Source organism: Cydia splendana, chromosome 16 (assembly GCF_910591565.1).
Source record: "Cydia splendana chromosome 16, ilCydSple1.2, whole genome shotgun sequence".
NCBI classification, from domain to species: domain Eukaryota; kingdom Metazoa; phylum Arthropoda; class Insecta; order Lepidoptera; family Tortricidae; genus Cydia; species Cydia splendana.
In genome coordinates this window covers 14,293,782-14,310,533 of record NC_085975.1, presented here as the reverse complement: position 1 = coordinate 14,310,533, position 16,752 = coordinate 14,293,782, and the positions used below count along the sequence as shown (strand labels likewise).

Sequence of the window (16,752 nt, the reverse complement as noted above, 5' to 3'; positions counted from 1 at the left end):
TTTGACAATATTCCACTAGTCTAAATTCTATTTGGTAGGGATAAGTCATTTACTTTTTTTTTTTATACTATGTCGGTGGCAATCAAGCAGTCGGCCCGCCTGATGGTAAGCAGTCACTGTAGCCTATGGACGTCTGCACCTCCAGAAGTATCACATGCGCGTTGCTGGCCCTAACACTCCGCACCCTCGTTGAGCTTTGGCAACCTTAGGTACTCACCGGCAGGAACACAACACTATGAGTAGGGTCTAGTGTTATTTGGCTGCGGTTACATTCTAGTTTGGGTGGTGTATTTATTTGGTTGTTCTGATACATTTAGTATCAAATGAGTTAGACTCACCATTTCAGATACAACCAATTTAGAAGCTTGTCCTATTTATGTTTTGTATGGAATATATAGGTACAAGAGGTTGGAAGAAATCAACCAAATAACTGACTTCAAAAGGCAAATTAGTTACCTCTACACGCCGTAGTACAATTAGCTTTGCGAAACCAATGTACAATTAGTTTAGGATGTGGTTTACGTAGGTACCTCGTGAGTTAAAGGTACGATTTTCTCGTACAAACCTCATTCTACATATTAACATATATAGATAGATTTATCTAGATGAATATTAATCGATTAGCAAAACTTAACAGACCGTATTTATATCGAAATTGGTAACAGACGAATTGCGCAGATACTACTTAAAGAATAAAGCCCAATTAATTTTGAGTCATACTGCTCATCCGTAAAGTTTTCTTAGTGTTACCAGCTGCTTATCTATCTCACCATCTATCGACTACCTAATTTGCAATGTAAATTCTCCACGAGATAAACGAAATTCAGTTAAAAGCACTCAATTAGGTAATTTGATTTACAGGAGTCGCATTAAAATTCGTACCTAGTTGTTTTTGGAAGTCGCGACTTGATTTAGATTTAGTTAGTCTAATACCTTTAAACGAGCAATTCTTGTATATATATTTATTTATATATATATTTCGGGGTTCTCGGAAACGGCTCTAACAATTTCGATGAAATTTGCTGTATGGGGGTTTTCGGGGGCGAAAAATCGATCTAGCTAGGTCATATCTCTGGGACAACGCGCATTCTCGAGTTTTCATATGTTTTCCGAGCAAAGCTCGGTCTCCCAGATATTAATAAATAAAGTAAACAATGAACGATTAGGGGAAAGGCTCTCTGGACTGCAAAATATCTCTAACCCAAGGATCACGAAACGGACGCTTCAAGCGTGCGCTTCAAGCTGAAACGCAGGCGACGCAGTTCAGGCAGCGCAGCGCAGAACAGATATTGTAAAGTATGGAACGTCCTTTAGCTACGCACGCTGCAGCGCAAGGACGTTCCATACTTTACAAAATCTGCTCTGCGCTGCGCTGCGAGAACTGCGTCGCCTGCGTCAGCATACGCTTAGCCTCGCTCGCCCCGCGTCGCGTTCGCAACGAGATCGCTTACGTGGGACATTAATATATATGGGTATCAAATGATTGTTTCATCCGCGACGCACCGCTTCGCTTTCGCGGTTGTTCGCCTACATAAAGGTGACAGTCCATTTCCAACCATTTCATTTTACTATGGAAATTGACAATAACACCGCCGCGTTCAGTACCAGTAGTGCAGCTGCGGTCAGAAATGGAATGTTACCCTAGACGCTGCGTAACGCCGACCACCATAAATTTGTTGTGTGCGTTTTGTAGTCGAGACGTAAATGCACCACCTCAGAGGGCCTACCACGAACCACGTTCGACATGTTACCTGGGATGTCACACTTACGTACGAATTTACAAGTGCGACAGAGAGGCAACACGTCGAACGTGGTTCGCGGCGGTAATAGGCCCTCAGTAGCGAGCGATCAGCGGCGCGTTTAAAATCAAAATGCATTTTTTCTGCAATTCTGGGCCTCCTTCAATTTCTTGAACTTTCTGACCCCCCCATCCCCTCCACCCCTCATGAAGAAAGTTTAACAACCAGTCCATTCAGTTTGCACCCTTGTCTTAAGGGATCCGGTTACATATTTCAGGGTGCATAGACAAAATGCCAATCGCTCACGCTCCGTAGCGAACGAAACGCAACTGTCTCTGTCGCACTAATATGGAAGAGTGATAGAGAGAGATAACTACGAAACGCTACGGAGGGTTAAAGATTGGCATGTTGTCTACGCACCCGTAGTGACAGATCGTTGATAGAAAACGCCTATCAAAAGTTAAATAGTGTATGGAAAATAGTCGCGTGTCTTTTCGTAGCATCTGCGTTTGTACGATTGGTATCTTGGCTAGGCCCCCAGGTGTCTAAACAAAGCTATATTGTTTCTGCTTCGTTTTTGTTTTATTTAACATTGTTATTAGTTTCTAACGATTTCTATGAGGACAATAGGAAGGTACTGAAGCTAACAAAGGCAATAGCCATCAGACTGACGCATTACCCGGAGCGTCCTTTGCACTCATAGGGAGCTTTTGAATCATACACAGATTAAAAATAGGATATTGTGCAACAGGTACATAATAAGGGTTTATAAATTTCTTAAAATTCAAAGGCCGAAGTTACAATGTCTAGTTTTGTAAGGCCCCAGAAATTTAGGACCTAGGTAATTGTACCGTACCGTTGCACACAATACCTATTTTTTTAGGATTCCGTACCCAAAAGGTAAAACGGGACCCTATTACTAAGACTTCGCTGTCCGTCCGTCCGTCCGTCCGTCCGTCCGTCCGTCCGTCCGTCCGTCCGTCCGTCCGTCCGTCCGTCTGTCTGTCACCAGGCTGTATCTCACGAACCGTGATAGCTAGACAGTTGAAATTTTCACAGATGATGTATTTCTGTTGCCGCTATAACGACAAATACTAAAAACAGAATAAAATAAAGATTTAAATGGGGCTCCCATACAACAAACGTGATTTTTGACCAAAGTTAAGCAACGTCGGGCGTGGTCAGTACTTGGATGGGTGACCGTTTTTTTTGCATTTTTTCCGTTTTTTTTTTCATTATGGTACGGAACCCTTCGTGCGCGAGTCCGACTCGCACTTGCCCGGTTTTTTTCTGAGACAGAAGTAAACACCTAAAATGATAAACAAAATGAATAAACTTTGCCACAATCTGGTAAACAAATACAAGTAGTAAGTAAATATTATTATGAGTACCTATAGCTAAAATTAAAACTACCTACAAAACTAAACTAACATTAAAATAAACCTACTTAACAGTGAAAGTAAATACAACATTAAATCGATTTGATTTCAAGATTTTACAGTTGCAATAAGAATAAATCAAAGTGGTTTGCAAATAGACAATAAAGGAATTAACACTTTTAATTAATATTGTTTACATCAAGGATGAGTCACATTTGTTATTATTATTGGTAAATTGCTTGCTTGTTTTTTACATACGTTGCAACGTTGATAAAAATACTTTATCAACTTTATCAAAATCCATACATCCCTGTAATATATTCAGCCACGATAGGCTAACGGCCTATATTAAGAAACCTGTATCTGTGTTTGCATCTTAATGTTTACTTTAAACTTTAAAGTATCGATAAATGATGCTTTAATTAATTCAAATTTAGAACATCTCTGAGAAACAACGCAATTTGTTTGACCTCTATTATAACTAATATCAGTCGAAGTGACGTTTTATTCGAAATGAAATTACGCACAATTTTGACGAATCTTGTTACTTGATATCGAACGATATATGGCAGCCGGCCCCGGCCCCCGACACTAATTTGTCTCTGAATAAAAAAAATACTTATGCGTGACATGTGAAGGTTACTTACCGCTAATAGGAAATATTAGGCAAAGCTCTGCGTAGGTGGCACCTTTGTAGCACATACAGTAAACAAACCACATTGACACATCACACGTCACGTCAATCACATGGCCTACCGCGAAACAAGAAAATCGAAATTTCGTTATCTAATCTCTAAATCTAATAAGAGTGATAGAGATCACTCTTGCATAGGGTTACCAGATGACAGGAATTTTCCTGACTTGTCAGGAATTTTGCCCTTTTGTCAGGAATGGGGACGGAACACGAAAATGTCAGGAATTTTAAGGAAGGTGATAATTTTTTTTATAAAGTACCTTTTTATTTACTTAAATTAATCCAAAAACATTGAAAAAAATTAATATATGACATCCACTCAACTTATCAATAACTTCGTAATTATTAATTAACAAATCTTTACTCAAGCATATATACATACTTACATAGATGTTTTAGAAATCAATATCATGTCTAATATTCGCATTTGCGAAGATAACAATATAATATGAAGTTGACGCGGCTATCGTCTCAATCGGGTGGCCATCGCTAACGGCTAGACCCCCCCCCCCCCCCCCCCCCCCCGTCGTCGTCGTCGTCGTCAAAATACCAATGTCAGGAAAAATATTCGGAAATCAGGAATTTTGTCAGGAAATTCTAAATTTGTATCTGGTAACTCTACTCTTGCACTCTCCGAGCTCTTGCATATTCAAGCGATAAAGAGGCAGATACTCGGCAGATAACTAAATTTCGATTTTCGTGTTTACCGGTAGGCCCTTGTTAACAAACCGCCTTGATGCATCAATGTCATATTTTATTGTCTGTGAAAACTTGTCAAAAAACAGTTTAAGGCACAGTATGTATAAGTTAGTCTATGAATTTACTGAGTCGGTAGTGCTGCACTCTGGCGGCAGAACATTGCAGCAATATCCCCTATTGACGTTCAGTTTATCTTTTATTTAATTAGCTTGAAAGTATAAAATTATTTTGTTGTTTATAAACTAACTACAGCAAAAAAATCGTGCAAAATGAGCGATAAATATATTTCGGAGACGCCTCCTCACATCCGCGAGTACCTACTTACCGCGAGAGGGCAACGATGCCCCAACGCTATCCGTAACATGCGGTTTCTGAATACACTAAAGAGAGTTTATAATATGTGTGTAGATAAAGCAGTGTATGTGTGTGTGATCGTTTTACCCACACTCGTATTTCAATGCCTTCCATTAGGTAAGTAGGTAGCATTCACATAAACTATTATAAAAGTCGTTAACTCCACAAACGATTGCAGTGCCATATGAGCATAGTTTACAGGTATTTATAAAGGAATTGAAAACGCCTGGCTAAATACACTAATTCAAGCTGACATTAATAATAGCAGTAGGTAAGGTAAACACACTAGTGCTCGACATGCTAATGCCCAATAGATAACACCTTGCTGTCACCTCTATTGACAATGACTTAAGTTTCAAGATGACATGTACTGGGACCGCGTCGAGCACCAGTACGTTTACCTTAGATTACATTATTCAAGCGAAGCACGTTTAATATTTAATAACCCGAGTCTAATAATAGATAAAATTATCCAAGCGACGCGTTGTTCATGTGCATTGCTACGAAGTTAATGTTTAACCCTTTAGGGCAGCGGTCGGCAACCTTTTAGCAGCCAAGGGCCACATAGCAGTTAACGAAGTGGACGCGGGCCGCACTTTGTTAATATTTATGACTTTATCAGACATTGTCATTTGTCAATATTACATACAAAATAACCAGGGAGGCTCGCGGGCCGCAAGTGAGAGGTTCGCGGGCCGCTGGTTGCCGACCGCTGCGGTTTAGGGCAACTTGCACCATTCACTAACCCGGGGTTCACCGGTTAAACGTGGAGTTACCATGGTTACCAGTGCAATTTGACACTGGATTAACGGTTTAACCATTTAACCCCGGGTTAGTGGGATGGTGCAAGTGGCGCTTACCAGGGTAAGGGATATATATTTCCCATATACGGCACTTCAAACATGTCATCTATTTTCGACTTAGAGGATATAACCAACGGAGACGCCATGTCTAAAATTTTTGGTACAAAATAGTCTGCCGTTTTTTGCAGGGGAGGGGCACATCAAATGTATAGGTACGTCATGTCAGATAAACGTCAGTCCATACATATGGTTGACATGTGGTTGACCATTGGCCGCCTATTTTCGACAGAGGGGAACGCCTGTTAATGGCGGCTCCATTGTTAATTACTCTGAGATTTTCGATGAGTAAGTGCGACATTCGATTGTCATTTTTGATACATCAGCCTGGTAAAGGGTTAAAGGCTCTCCAATGGAGTCCCTTTGTTTGACATAAACTTTTAAAATAAAAAAAATAAAATAAAAATAAAATAAAATAAAATGCATTTATTTCAGACAAACATGGTCCATATTTTGTTAGTACATCTTAACAATTTAAAAAACTTATAGCTAAGGTTAACTTAAAAATAAACTTAAATGACTAACTTAGGTACTAATGACAAATGCAGAGAGGACCAGTGCCTTATCAGGCCACTGTCCCATCTGTCAGCAACAACGGCCAGGAGACTGTGGCGGCTGTCGCGCACCCTGCGGAGCGTCGCGGCGCAGCGCTTGCGCAGTGTCGCGTGGAATCCGTCCACATGAGCATCAGCGAACATGCCGGACGCACTGCAGTACCGAGGCAGCCGCAACAGTACCCTGAACGCGTCATTATATTGTACGCGCATGGCGTTAAAAGCCCTTTGCGTATATCGAGTCCACAGGCTGCAGGTGTACAGCGATGTACAGAACGCTCGAAATAATGTTATTTTTACTTGCGCTGTACACCGGCTGAACCTGCGAGCTATCATATTGGCCCGCACGGCCAAGGCCCTCCGCTCCCTCTCGATATCAGCGTCATCACGGAAATCGTCGGTTATCAAGTGCCCAAGGTATTTAAAAGAGATAACCCTTTTCAGTTGCATGCCATTCAAACAAATGGGTGGGATGTGTGATGGGCACTTGCTTCCCGCTTTGAAGACCATATACTCGCTCTTGCTTACATTATATTTAAGGTTATGCGCTAGGGCATATGACTCACACCTCTCAATAAGTAATCTCAGACCACCGACCGACGGGCTCAACAGTACCATGTCATCGGCATAGCTTATGTTATTGAAGCATACCCTATCTATATGACAGCCCACACGTGTACTGCTGAGCTCGCCGATCAAGGCATCGATATACAAATTGAAAAGTTTAGGTGAGGTCAGTCCCCCCTGCCTCACCCCGCACTCCAGGCCGTACTCGTCCGACAACACACTACCCCAGCGAACACAATTTCGTTGGCCAGCATACCAACACCTGAATATGCGTGTGAGCTCCTTAGGAAAATGCACTTCATCAAGCTTATTCCAAAGTAAATCATAGTTGACAAGATCGAAGGCTTTGGAAAGATCGAGAAAACACGCATAAACAGGTGTTTTTCTGCGTGTGTAGTACTCCACAGCTTGCTTTAGACAAATGATGGCACTTTCGGTAGATAAACCGGCTCGAAAGCCGAACTGTGCATCATGTAAGTTTATACATTTGTCCAATTGCAAATTGAGCAAGCCGTCGAGCACCCTAGCCACAATTGTTGCTAGAGATATAGGCCTGTAGTTAGCTCTGTTGGATATGTCACCCGTTTTATTTTTGACAATGGGCACAACAATGGTTTTGGTCAAATCAGATGGCAGGTACGAGTGACATATACAAAGGTTGAAAAACATTGCCAATACGCGGGGCAGGTGAGGACCAGCAAACAGCAGATGCTCGATACTTAAATTATCGTGACCGGGCGACTTTCCTCTCTTCATATCCTTTATTATTTTTCTTACGTCATCTGCACTGAAATGGATCTGAAAGTCACTCCCTTCCGATACCCCAATATCGAGCAACCGCCGCCGCCCGTCAACGGGCGAGACAGCAGGTTTAACATTGAAATGGTCCTTAAATACATTTGCAATGCCCTTGGGATCTGAAATTCCTTCCACGCTTACAGAAAGTCCAGGCCTAGTGTCCAACTTTTTGGTCATTTTCCAAAAATTTCGAAAATCATTTTTCGTGTGATGTGCGGCAAGTAGGTCCATTTTTATTTGCTCTTGATGTTGTTGGACCCATCTAAGTTTAGATTTAAACATTTTACGACTAAGAGTCATAGCATCAAAAACGGACCCACCATTAGGCTTACCACACGAAACCCAGTCCTGGAATCTAGCCCTGGCCTCCTTGTGCGCATCGCTTACATGTTTGTTCCATCCTATGACAATCTTTTTTCGGCATCCGGAACTTTTAAGTCATAGGTAATGTTTTGTTTGTCATATTATCATTAGTCCTGAAACTGAAACCGTTAACTTTTCCGGATTTTCGTAACGTTATCCTATAGGTTAGGTTTGTTTTATGGCAATCCTGAAGAGTCACGCGTTTCTGAACCAAACAAATTATGACTAACGAAAATGCGGACAAACAATACATTATGACTTAAAACTTTTTGGGATACAATAGTGACCCCTCACCAATCTTACTTTGTATTAAAATGCAGTGAGTTCGGGTCCTTCTCCGAACACAGCTCGCTGAGCACTGAACGGACGGTCACGGACGGCCGAATTGTTATTTAAAAAAAAAGCTAACGATGAGTTCGATCAAAAACAACATTAGGTATGTAGAGTTTCGTATCTTCGCCTGGGTTTTGACACTTTTCCCAAAAAAATCTCTCAAACTTGAAAGCATTTTAATCCGTTAAGGCAAAAAAAACGTTTTTTAGTACTCTTAACTATTATATACACCACTAAAACTTTGAATTTCATCGGTTAAGTTGGTAAAAAATGGTCCCAAAGGCAATAGGCGATGTTTGGGTATTTTTCCCAATCTTCGCCTATGGCATGCCCTGCCGCTAATACCTACTTTTCTGTGACTTACACATGTTAAGCCGTATCTCCTTGGAATGTGCTAATATACTGTGAACCTTAACTACACCAGACCAGGCATATATTTAAAAAACGGGGTAGTAGGCGAAGTTTGGTAACAGTCTGAAGTTGTTTTCATACATTTTCTATAATGAAGCTAGGGCTGCCAAAAATTAACCAACATGCCAAATAAAGAGGAGTAATGATTTCTAAGTTAAAAAAAAAAAATTTGTAACAAAATTGTTTAATGGTTGCAAAATTGTTGTTATTACGTAATTGACATCAAATCAACCTTATTTACACAAAGTGAGACATAAAAATACCTATTTGTACCTACTATAATAAATACCTACTTAACATCGGTAAGAGTAGAAATAAACATTTGCATATAGCGTAAACTAAAATAACCAAATATAAGAAAATATTTAAATTTGGAAACAAGTAATCTCATCCACCAATTAATGTGGTACAAAAAATTTGTCAACCCTAGGGGTAGGCGAAATTTGGCAACAATATGGACGCAAAGTACCCTCACCAATGTTTTATCCAATTGTGAATTCTAAACGTAAGCTAGCCATTAAATAATAGTTTCATATGAAAAAGAAATAGTTATAGGATATAATCATGTAAAAAGTTTAACATTACCGGGTCCGTATCACCGTTTAAAACTGAAGTTGAAGATGTCAAACTAGGCGAAAATAGGTAGCGCAGGCAAAGATACGAAACTCTACTACCTACGCATTTTTAGAAGAAATTTTCATATTAATAGCTATTGTGCAAATAACAGTTAAATTTTTTTTATAGTGCGTTTTAGACCTACGTTCGTGGTTTTTTCTATCGAGCGAATGTTGTCGATGAAGTTACTAGAGAAAGGTCTCGAGATTATTCATATTTTGGCAACCGTATTATAGTCTGTTCGAGAAACGGAAAACGGTGAAAAATATAGATAATACTCCTAAAAATACGTGTGATACCTCATTAGATTCGTAATGATGTCTAGAAAAATGTATTCGAAGCGTGTATTAGCACAGAAAAAATTACAAAAGTTATTAACAAAAAAAGGGGGGAAAAAAGTAGATTTTTCTTATTTCCCAAATATCTCAAAAAGTATTAATATTTAAGAAACCAAAATTAATATTGTAAAAGAGGAGGATATTTCCAATGAAACATTCCGTACTTCCAGAACTGTATCTCCATTATTTATACTTTTTATCCAACGCTGAACATAGCCCTCCGCGCCTCCTTTTCGGGAAACGCGCTCGGCGTGAAAAAGCGATTACGTAACATTAAATATAATTTTAAAGGTATTAAATGTTCATTAAAAAAAATTTAAAAAAATATGGTGTATATAAAACATGTCGACAAATGTAATACTTGCAGAAATTTATCTTAAAGTTACTTTTTCAACAAGTTAGGCAATTGTTAATGAACAAAATTTTCTCGAAATTCCTTCTTTATTGAAAACGAAAAAAAAATGTATAAATAACTATTGTAAAATTTCCTCGCTTTCTAGAGCCCTTCCTAGATATATGCTTAATAAGATCACATTATAAAAGTTCTGAAAATTAATAGTTTGGTTATAATATTGTTTTATATTTTACAATTTTACCTTGATTTTTCGTTTTTCGTCAATTTTCTATGTTATTATAAAACTTATATTAAGCAAAGTATGAACATTATTAAAACTTTTATAATGTGATCTTATTAAGCATGTATATGAGAAGGGCCCTAGAAAGCGACAAAATTTTACAATAGTTATTTATAATTTTTTTTTCATTTTCAATAAAGAAGGATGTTCGAGAAAATTTTGTTGATTAACAATTGCATAACTTATTAAAAAATTAACTTTAAGATAAATTTATACAAGTGCTACATTTGTTAACATGTTTAAATATACCGTAATTTTTTTAAATTTTTCAATCAATATTTAATATCTTTAAAATTATATTTAATGTTACGTAATCGTTTTTAACGCCGCGCGCGTTTCTCGAAAACGAGGCGCGGAGGGCTGTGTTCAGCGTTGAATAGAAAGTATAAATAATGGAGATTCAGTTCTGCAAGTATGGAATGTTTGATTGGAAATATCCACATCTTTTACAATATTAATTTTGGTTTCTTAAATTTTAATACTTTTTGAGATATTAGGGAAATAAAAAATATCTACTTTTTTCCCCCTTTTATTGTTTATCTATTCATTTATTATTTATTATTAATACCACAAGAACGGTTACAGTACTTATACCGATTACACTTGCTATTGTTTATAACTTTTGTAATTTTTTCTGTGCTAATACACGCTTCGAATACATTTTTCTAGACATCATTACGAATCTAATGAGGTATCACACGTATTTTAAGGAGTATTATTTCTATTTTTCACCGTTTTCCGTTTCTCGAACAGACTATTAGGTATGTTCTAAAAAAGCGCTACGATTTTTCAATATTTGTGCTTACGAAATGAATTCAGTAGTTGTCTTATTGATGACACGACTTAAGGTCATATCGAAATGAGGTGAATACCATATCAAATCGTTAAAATAGAATTCGCCTCACAGTCAATATCCCAAGTTCAATAGGTTTTACACATCACCTCACAAACTATTCAACAGTAATTTGAGAATGATAAATGAATATTATTATTAACTTTGATGGGTCGTCCAGCAAAGTTTCTATAGGTAATTATAATAGCGCCTTCAAGATGAGAAGATTATCATTATAGCCTGTCGTTTATGTGTCGTGGCCAGTGGCCGAATCTTAGAATTAATCATTCCATGGCGTGGCAATCCTTTAATGAAATGATCGGTTGGACATATCACGAAAAAGTTAAACCTAACCTAACCATACATATCATACATAAAGTGATCAATTCCTATATTAAGGATTACTTATTTTTAACTAAACAGCCTCCTAGCCTAGTTGGTAGTGACCCAGCGTACAAAGCTGGAGGTCGTGGGTTCGAATCCCGGTTGGTCCTAGGTTGATCTGTGTAAGATTGTTCCCAAATGTTTATTTTTTTTTCAGATACTACGCCATCTTGAAGCCCCTAAACGTGACTTGGGAGGCGAACGCGCGGCGCGCGCTGCACACGGCCTGGGTGTGCGCCGCGCTCGCCAGCCTGCCGCAGAGCTTCATATTCCACGTAGAGGAACATCCTGACGTCGCAGGGTACGTGACTTCTTCTTCTTTAAGCTTGGAATAGTTTATTTATTAGCGGTAACGCTGGTGGCCTAGCGGTAAGAGCGTGCGACTTTCAATCCGGAGGTCGCGGGTTCAAACCCCGGCTGTATCAATAGGGTTTTTCGGAAATTATGTACGAAATATCATTAGATATTTATAGCTTTTCGGTGAAGGAAAACATCGTGAGGAAACCGGACTAATCCCAATAAGACCTAGTTTACGCTCTGGGTTGGAAGGTCAGATGGCAGTCGCTTTCGTAAAAACTAGTAGGTAAGTAGTTACTAGTTGTGTCAATTCTTGGGATTAGTTGTCAAATCGGAGCCTAGGCTCCCATGAGCCGTGGCAAAATGCCGGGATAACGCAAGGAAGAAAAAGAAGAAGCATGGAATAATTTTAAAAGTGGATACATTACATTTTATTTTAGTGGATATATTAAATTACTGGCTTGGGTGATTTGAACTCACGGCCTCCGGATCGATACCCCAGCGCTGAGCCACCAAGACCTCATCCATAGCCAGCGAATCTTTCCACACATCTTTTCTTCTTTGTCGGTCCCACATTACGGAGGATCGTGACCACTTTGTCGCAGCTCCTGTGCTTTGTCTCCATCGGTCTTGATCTCCCGTATTGACACAATGAAATATGAAAATAGTATGCACATAATCGATTACTTGCATACTATTTTTTTAGCTTAAGTAATATTGTGAACCATAATAATTTCCTCATAGGTGATGTGAAAAGCGGTGTGTCACATGGTAGCAAAATTATTTCCACCTTCGGCGTTAACACTTGAATCCCTTACTATTTACGCTAAGGATTCAATCCACGCCCAAGCCGTACCTAAATATAACATTTTGCTCCCTTGTGACAATCTACTATTCTACCCCTAACTATAGGTAAATCGCGTGAGGTTTTAAATGTTGTGACTTCACAATTTCACGTATGATTACTTTGGCAAAAAAGGGATTAGGTCGGTTTGATATCGAGCCACACAAAACAACAGTAAAAAGAAAATCACCTGTCACTATGTCTGTCACTTTCGCACTTACATACTTGCAAAGAGAATTAAATCATACTTTATAGAACGTGACAGGCATGGTGACAAATGATAAAAACGCGACCGTGCTACGGCCGCAGTTTTCACCGCGAAGATAAACGCCGTGAAATCGTTTTTTACAGATGAGTGAGTTGAAATTGAATTTTCGTTGAGGCGCAGTTCTGTACCTTATTGCCCAGACATAAGTTCCAAAAATTATGAATTACTATTGGACGAAACATTCTTTATTATTCACGAAGGGTTTTAAAAGCGGGGGGCTATTTCATGAGACAAAACACGCAGTAGTCAAATTGTTTCCTTTCAACGTGGAAATACGGACTTTTCGTCTGTACGTACCCTCCTCCAATTGAGGAGGAGGAGGAGGTAGTGGCGCCCTCTATGCAGAGTTTTCCGTAATATTCCCTATTGATTTACTCATTATTGTTTCCAGATATTTCCAGTGCGTATCGTACGGCTCGCTGCCGACGGAGTCGCACGTGTTCGGCTACTTCCTGCTGAACATGTTGCTGATGTACCTCCTGCCGCTCGTGTCCACGCTCTACTGCTCGCTGGCCGCGCTGCTCGAGATCATACGCCGAGCCAACACCAGCAATGGTAAGCTAAACATGTTGCTGATGTACCTCCTGCCGCTCGTGTCCACGCTCTACTGCTCGCTGGCCGCGCTGCTCGAGATCATACGCCGAGCCAACACCAGCAATGGTAAGATAAACATGTTGCTGATGTACCTCCTGCCGCTCGTGTCCACGCTCTACTGCTCGCTGGCCGCGCTGCTCGAGATCATACGCCGAGCCAACACCAGCAATGGTAAGCTAAACATGTTGCTGATGTACCTCCTGCCGCTCGTGTCCACGCTCTACTGCTCGCTGGCCGCGCTGCTCGAGATCATACGCCGAGCCAATACCAGCAATGGTAAGATAAACATGTTGCTGATGTACCTCCTGCCGCTCGTGTCCACGCTCTACTGCTCGCTGGCCGCGCTGCTCGAGATCATACGCCGAGCCAACACCAGCAATGGTAAGCTAAACATGTTGCTGATGTACCTCCTGCCGCTCGTGTCCACGCTCTACTGCTCGCTGGCCGCGCTGCTCGAGATCATACGCCGAGCCAATACCAGCAATGGTAAGATAAACATGTTGCTGATGTACCTCCTGCCGCTCGTGTCCACGCTCTACTGCTCGCTGGCCGCGCTGCTCGAGATCATACGCCGAGCCAACACCAGCAATGGTAAGCTAAACATGTTGCTGATGTACCTCCTGCCGCTCGTGTCCACGCTCTACTGCTCGCTGGCCGCGCTGCTCGAGATCATACGCCGAGCCAATACCAGCAATGGTAAGATAAACATGTTGCTGATGTACCTCCTGCCGCTCGTGTCCACGCTCTACTGCTCGCTGGCCGCGCTGCTCGAGATCATACGCCGTGCCAACACCAGCAATGGTAAGCTAAACATGTTGCTGATGTACCTCCTGCTGCTCGTGTCCACGCTCTACTGCTCGCTGGCCGCGCTGCTCGAGATCATACGCCGAGCCAACACCAGCAATGGTAAGCTAAACATGTTGCTGATGTACCTCCTGCCGCTCGTGTCCACGCTCTACTGCTCGCTGGCCGCGCTGCTCGAGATCATACGCCGTGCCAACACCAGCAATGGTAAGCTAAACATGTTGCTGATGTACCTCCTGCTGCTCGTGTCCACGCTCTACTGCTCGCTGGCCGCGCTGCTCGAGATCATACGCCGTGCCAACACCAGCAATGGTAAGCTAAACATGTTGCTGATGTACCTCCTGCTGCTCGTGTCCACGCTCTACTGCTCGCTGGCCGCGCTGCTCGAGATCATACGCCGAGCCAACACCAGCAATGGTAAGCTAAACATGTTGCTGATGTACCTCCTGCTGCTCGTGTCCACGCTCTACTGCTCGCTGGCCGCGCTGCTCGAGATCATACGCCGAGCCAACACCAGCAATGGTAAGCTAAACATGTTGCTGATGTACCTCCTGCCGCTCGTGTCCACGCTCTACTGCTCGCTGGCCGCGCTGCTCGAGATCATACGCCGAGCCAACACCAGCAATGGTAAGCTAAACATGTTGCTGATGTACCTCCTGCTGCTCGTGTCCACGCTCTACTGCTCGCTGGCCGCGCTGCTCGAGATCATACGCCGAGCCAACACCAGCAATGGTAAGCTAAACTAAACAATACCTTTCTGTCTCTGTTTCTTAACACATTCAGCGCCAAGAACCCTGTAACCGATGTCATATGTATGAAATGTAATCGCTACTCTCGTGGTTCAATTTTGGAATCTTTCGCTTGCTCGGGTATCAATATTAGCACGAGCGGTTAAACAACAACTTGGCCCCCTGGTAAAACAAATAACTATTATTATGCTAATTTAATTAACTATATTTCTTGGTTATTTCACTTGTTTATTAATGAATAAAGTACTTTATAAGTATAACTTTGCCAATGAACAAACTGAATCTTGATTCTGCATACGCTTTCCAAGTCACGTCTAACCTCGAACAAATAAAAAAGGCAAGGCGTTCACAATAGGGTATTTTCCTATTAGTCAAATCAGTTACTTTTTTAGAACTGTCAAAACGATTTGCTAATATGGAATTTATATGAAACATTACATCGTGACGTCACGGTCAACTCACCTAAGTACTTTTTATATTTCTATCCGATTTATTAAATAGAACTTGTGTTTAAAAATAACACCTATCTGTGTTTTAGTAATAATTATCTGGTGCAAAATAATTTATTTTAAATACAGTATAATACCCTATTAACTTTAAGAGGAAAGGATATATGTATACCTAAATTAATAATTCCACGCTAACGAAGTCGCGGGCAAAAGTTAGTTATATTATGAAGCTATTTATTTCCTACCAAAGTTGTATATAGGTGGGTCGGTATTAGGTTCCCATACATCTTATTACCGAGTGATGTCTTTTGTAACCATCGCTAAACGGTTTAATTCACATTATTGTAAAACTCATTTACGAGTAATAAAAATAACTAAAAAACCGGCCAAGTGCGAGTCGGACTCGCGTTCCAAGGGTTCCGTATATTACACAATTTTTAACAATCAGTGCCGGATTAAGATATTTTGATGCCCTAAGCATTTCTAGGTGCCCCCTCTCCCTAGGGTCATCAAGATTACATTGATTTTTTGGTAAATTGAGAGAAGTTCATTGCCGCATTACAGCTGAGAATGGAAATCAGTCACATCATTTTATCACGAAAATTGACAGTGCCGCAGCAGTAATGTTGCAACAGAGTACGTAATGCTGTTGCAGTCGCCACCCGAATGTCACCTTTATCATAGCGTAGAAAGTAATAGAAACGCGAGCGAAGCGAGCGCGGAAATTTTTCGATATAAAAACGCAATATGATAGACAGTTGTACATTTTTACTTTTAGTATGGAAATCAGTCACATCATTTTATCACGGAAGTTGACAGTACTGCAGCATTAACGTTGCAACAGAGTAATGTTGCTGCAGTCGCCACCCGAATGTCACCTTTATCATACCTTATAAAGTAATTGAAAACGCGAGCGAAGCGAGCGCGAAAATTTTTCGATATAAAAACGCAATTTTAGTTTTAGTCCCAACCAGGCGCGAATCCAGGATTTCATACAGAGAAGGGATGGGACAGTTTTCTATCAGCCTAGCTTCGCATAGGGCTCGATATTTAAGGGTCTCAGCGAGGTTGTTTTCATGCATAAAATATGCAAGAAAGCAGAGAGCTTGGAATTGAATTGGCGAAGTGTGAGAAATGCAGTAGGCCCAGCTGCGAAAGAGGAAAGCTTGGATTTGGATCCACGCCCAAGTGT

The 16,752-nt window shown here is 40.7% G+C and overlaps 1 protein-coding gene across 1 annotated transcript in view; it reads left to right on the top strand.

Moving 5' to 3' along the window:
• LOC134798384 (adipokinetic hormone/corazonin-related peptide receptor variant I-like) overlaps positions 1-16,752 on the top strand; it is a 141,817-nt gene that overhangs the window by 111,561 nt on the left and 13,504 nt on the right. Inside the window, exons 5-6 of the mRNA XM_063770800.1 lie at positions 11,713-11,856; positions 13,356-13,519. Of these exons, the coding sequence (XP_063626870.1) occupies positions 11,713-11,856; positions 13,356-13,519 (308 nt within the window). The remainder of the gene's footprint in view (positions 1-11,712; positions 11,857-13,355; positions 13,520-16,752) is intronic.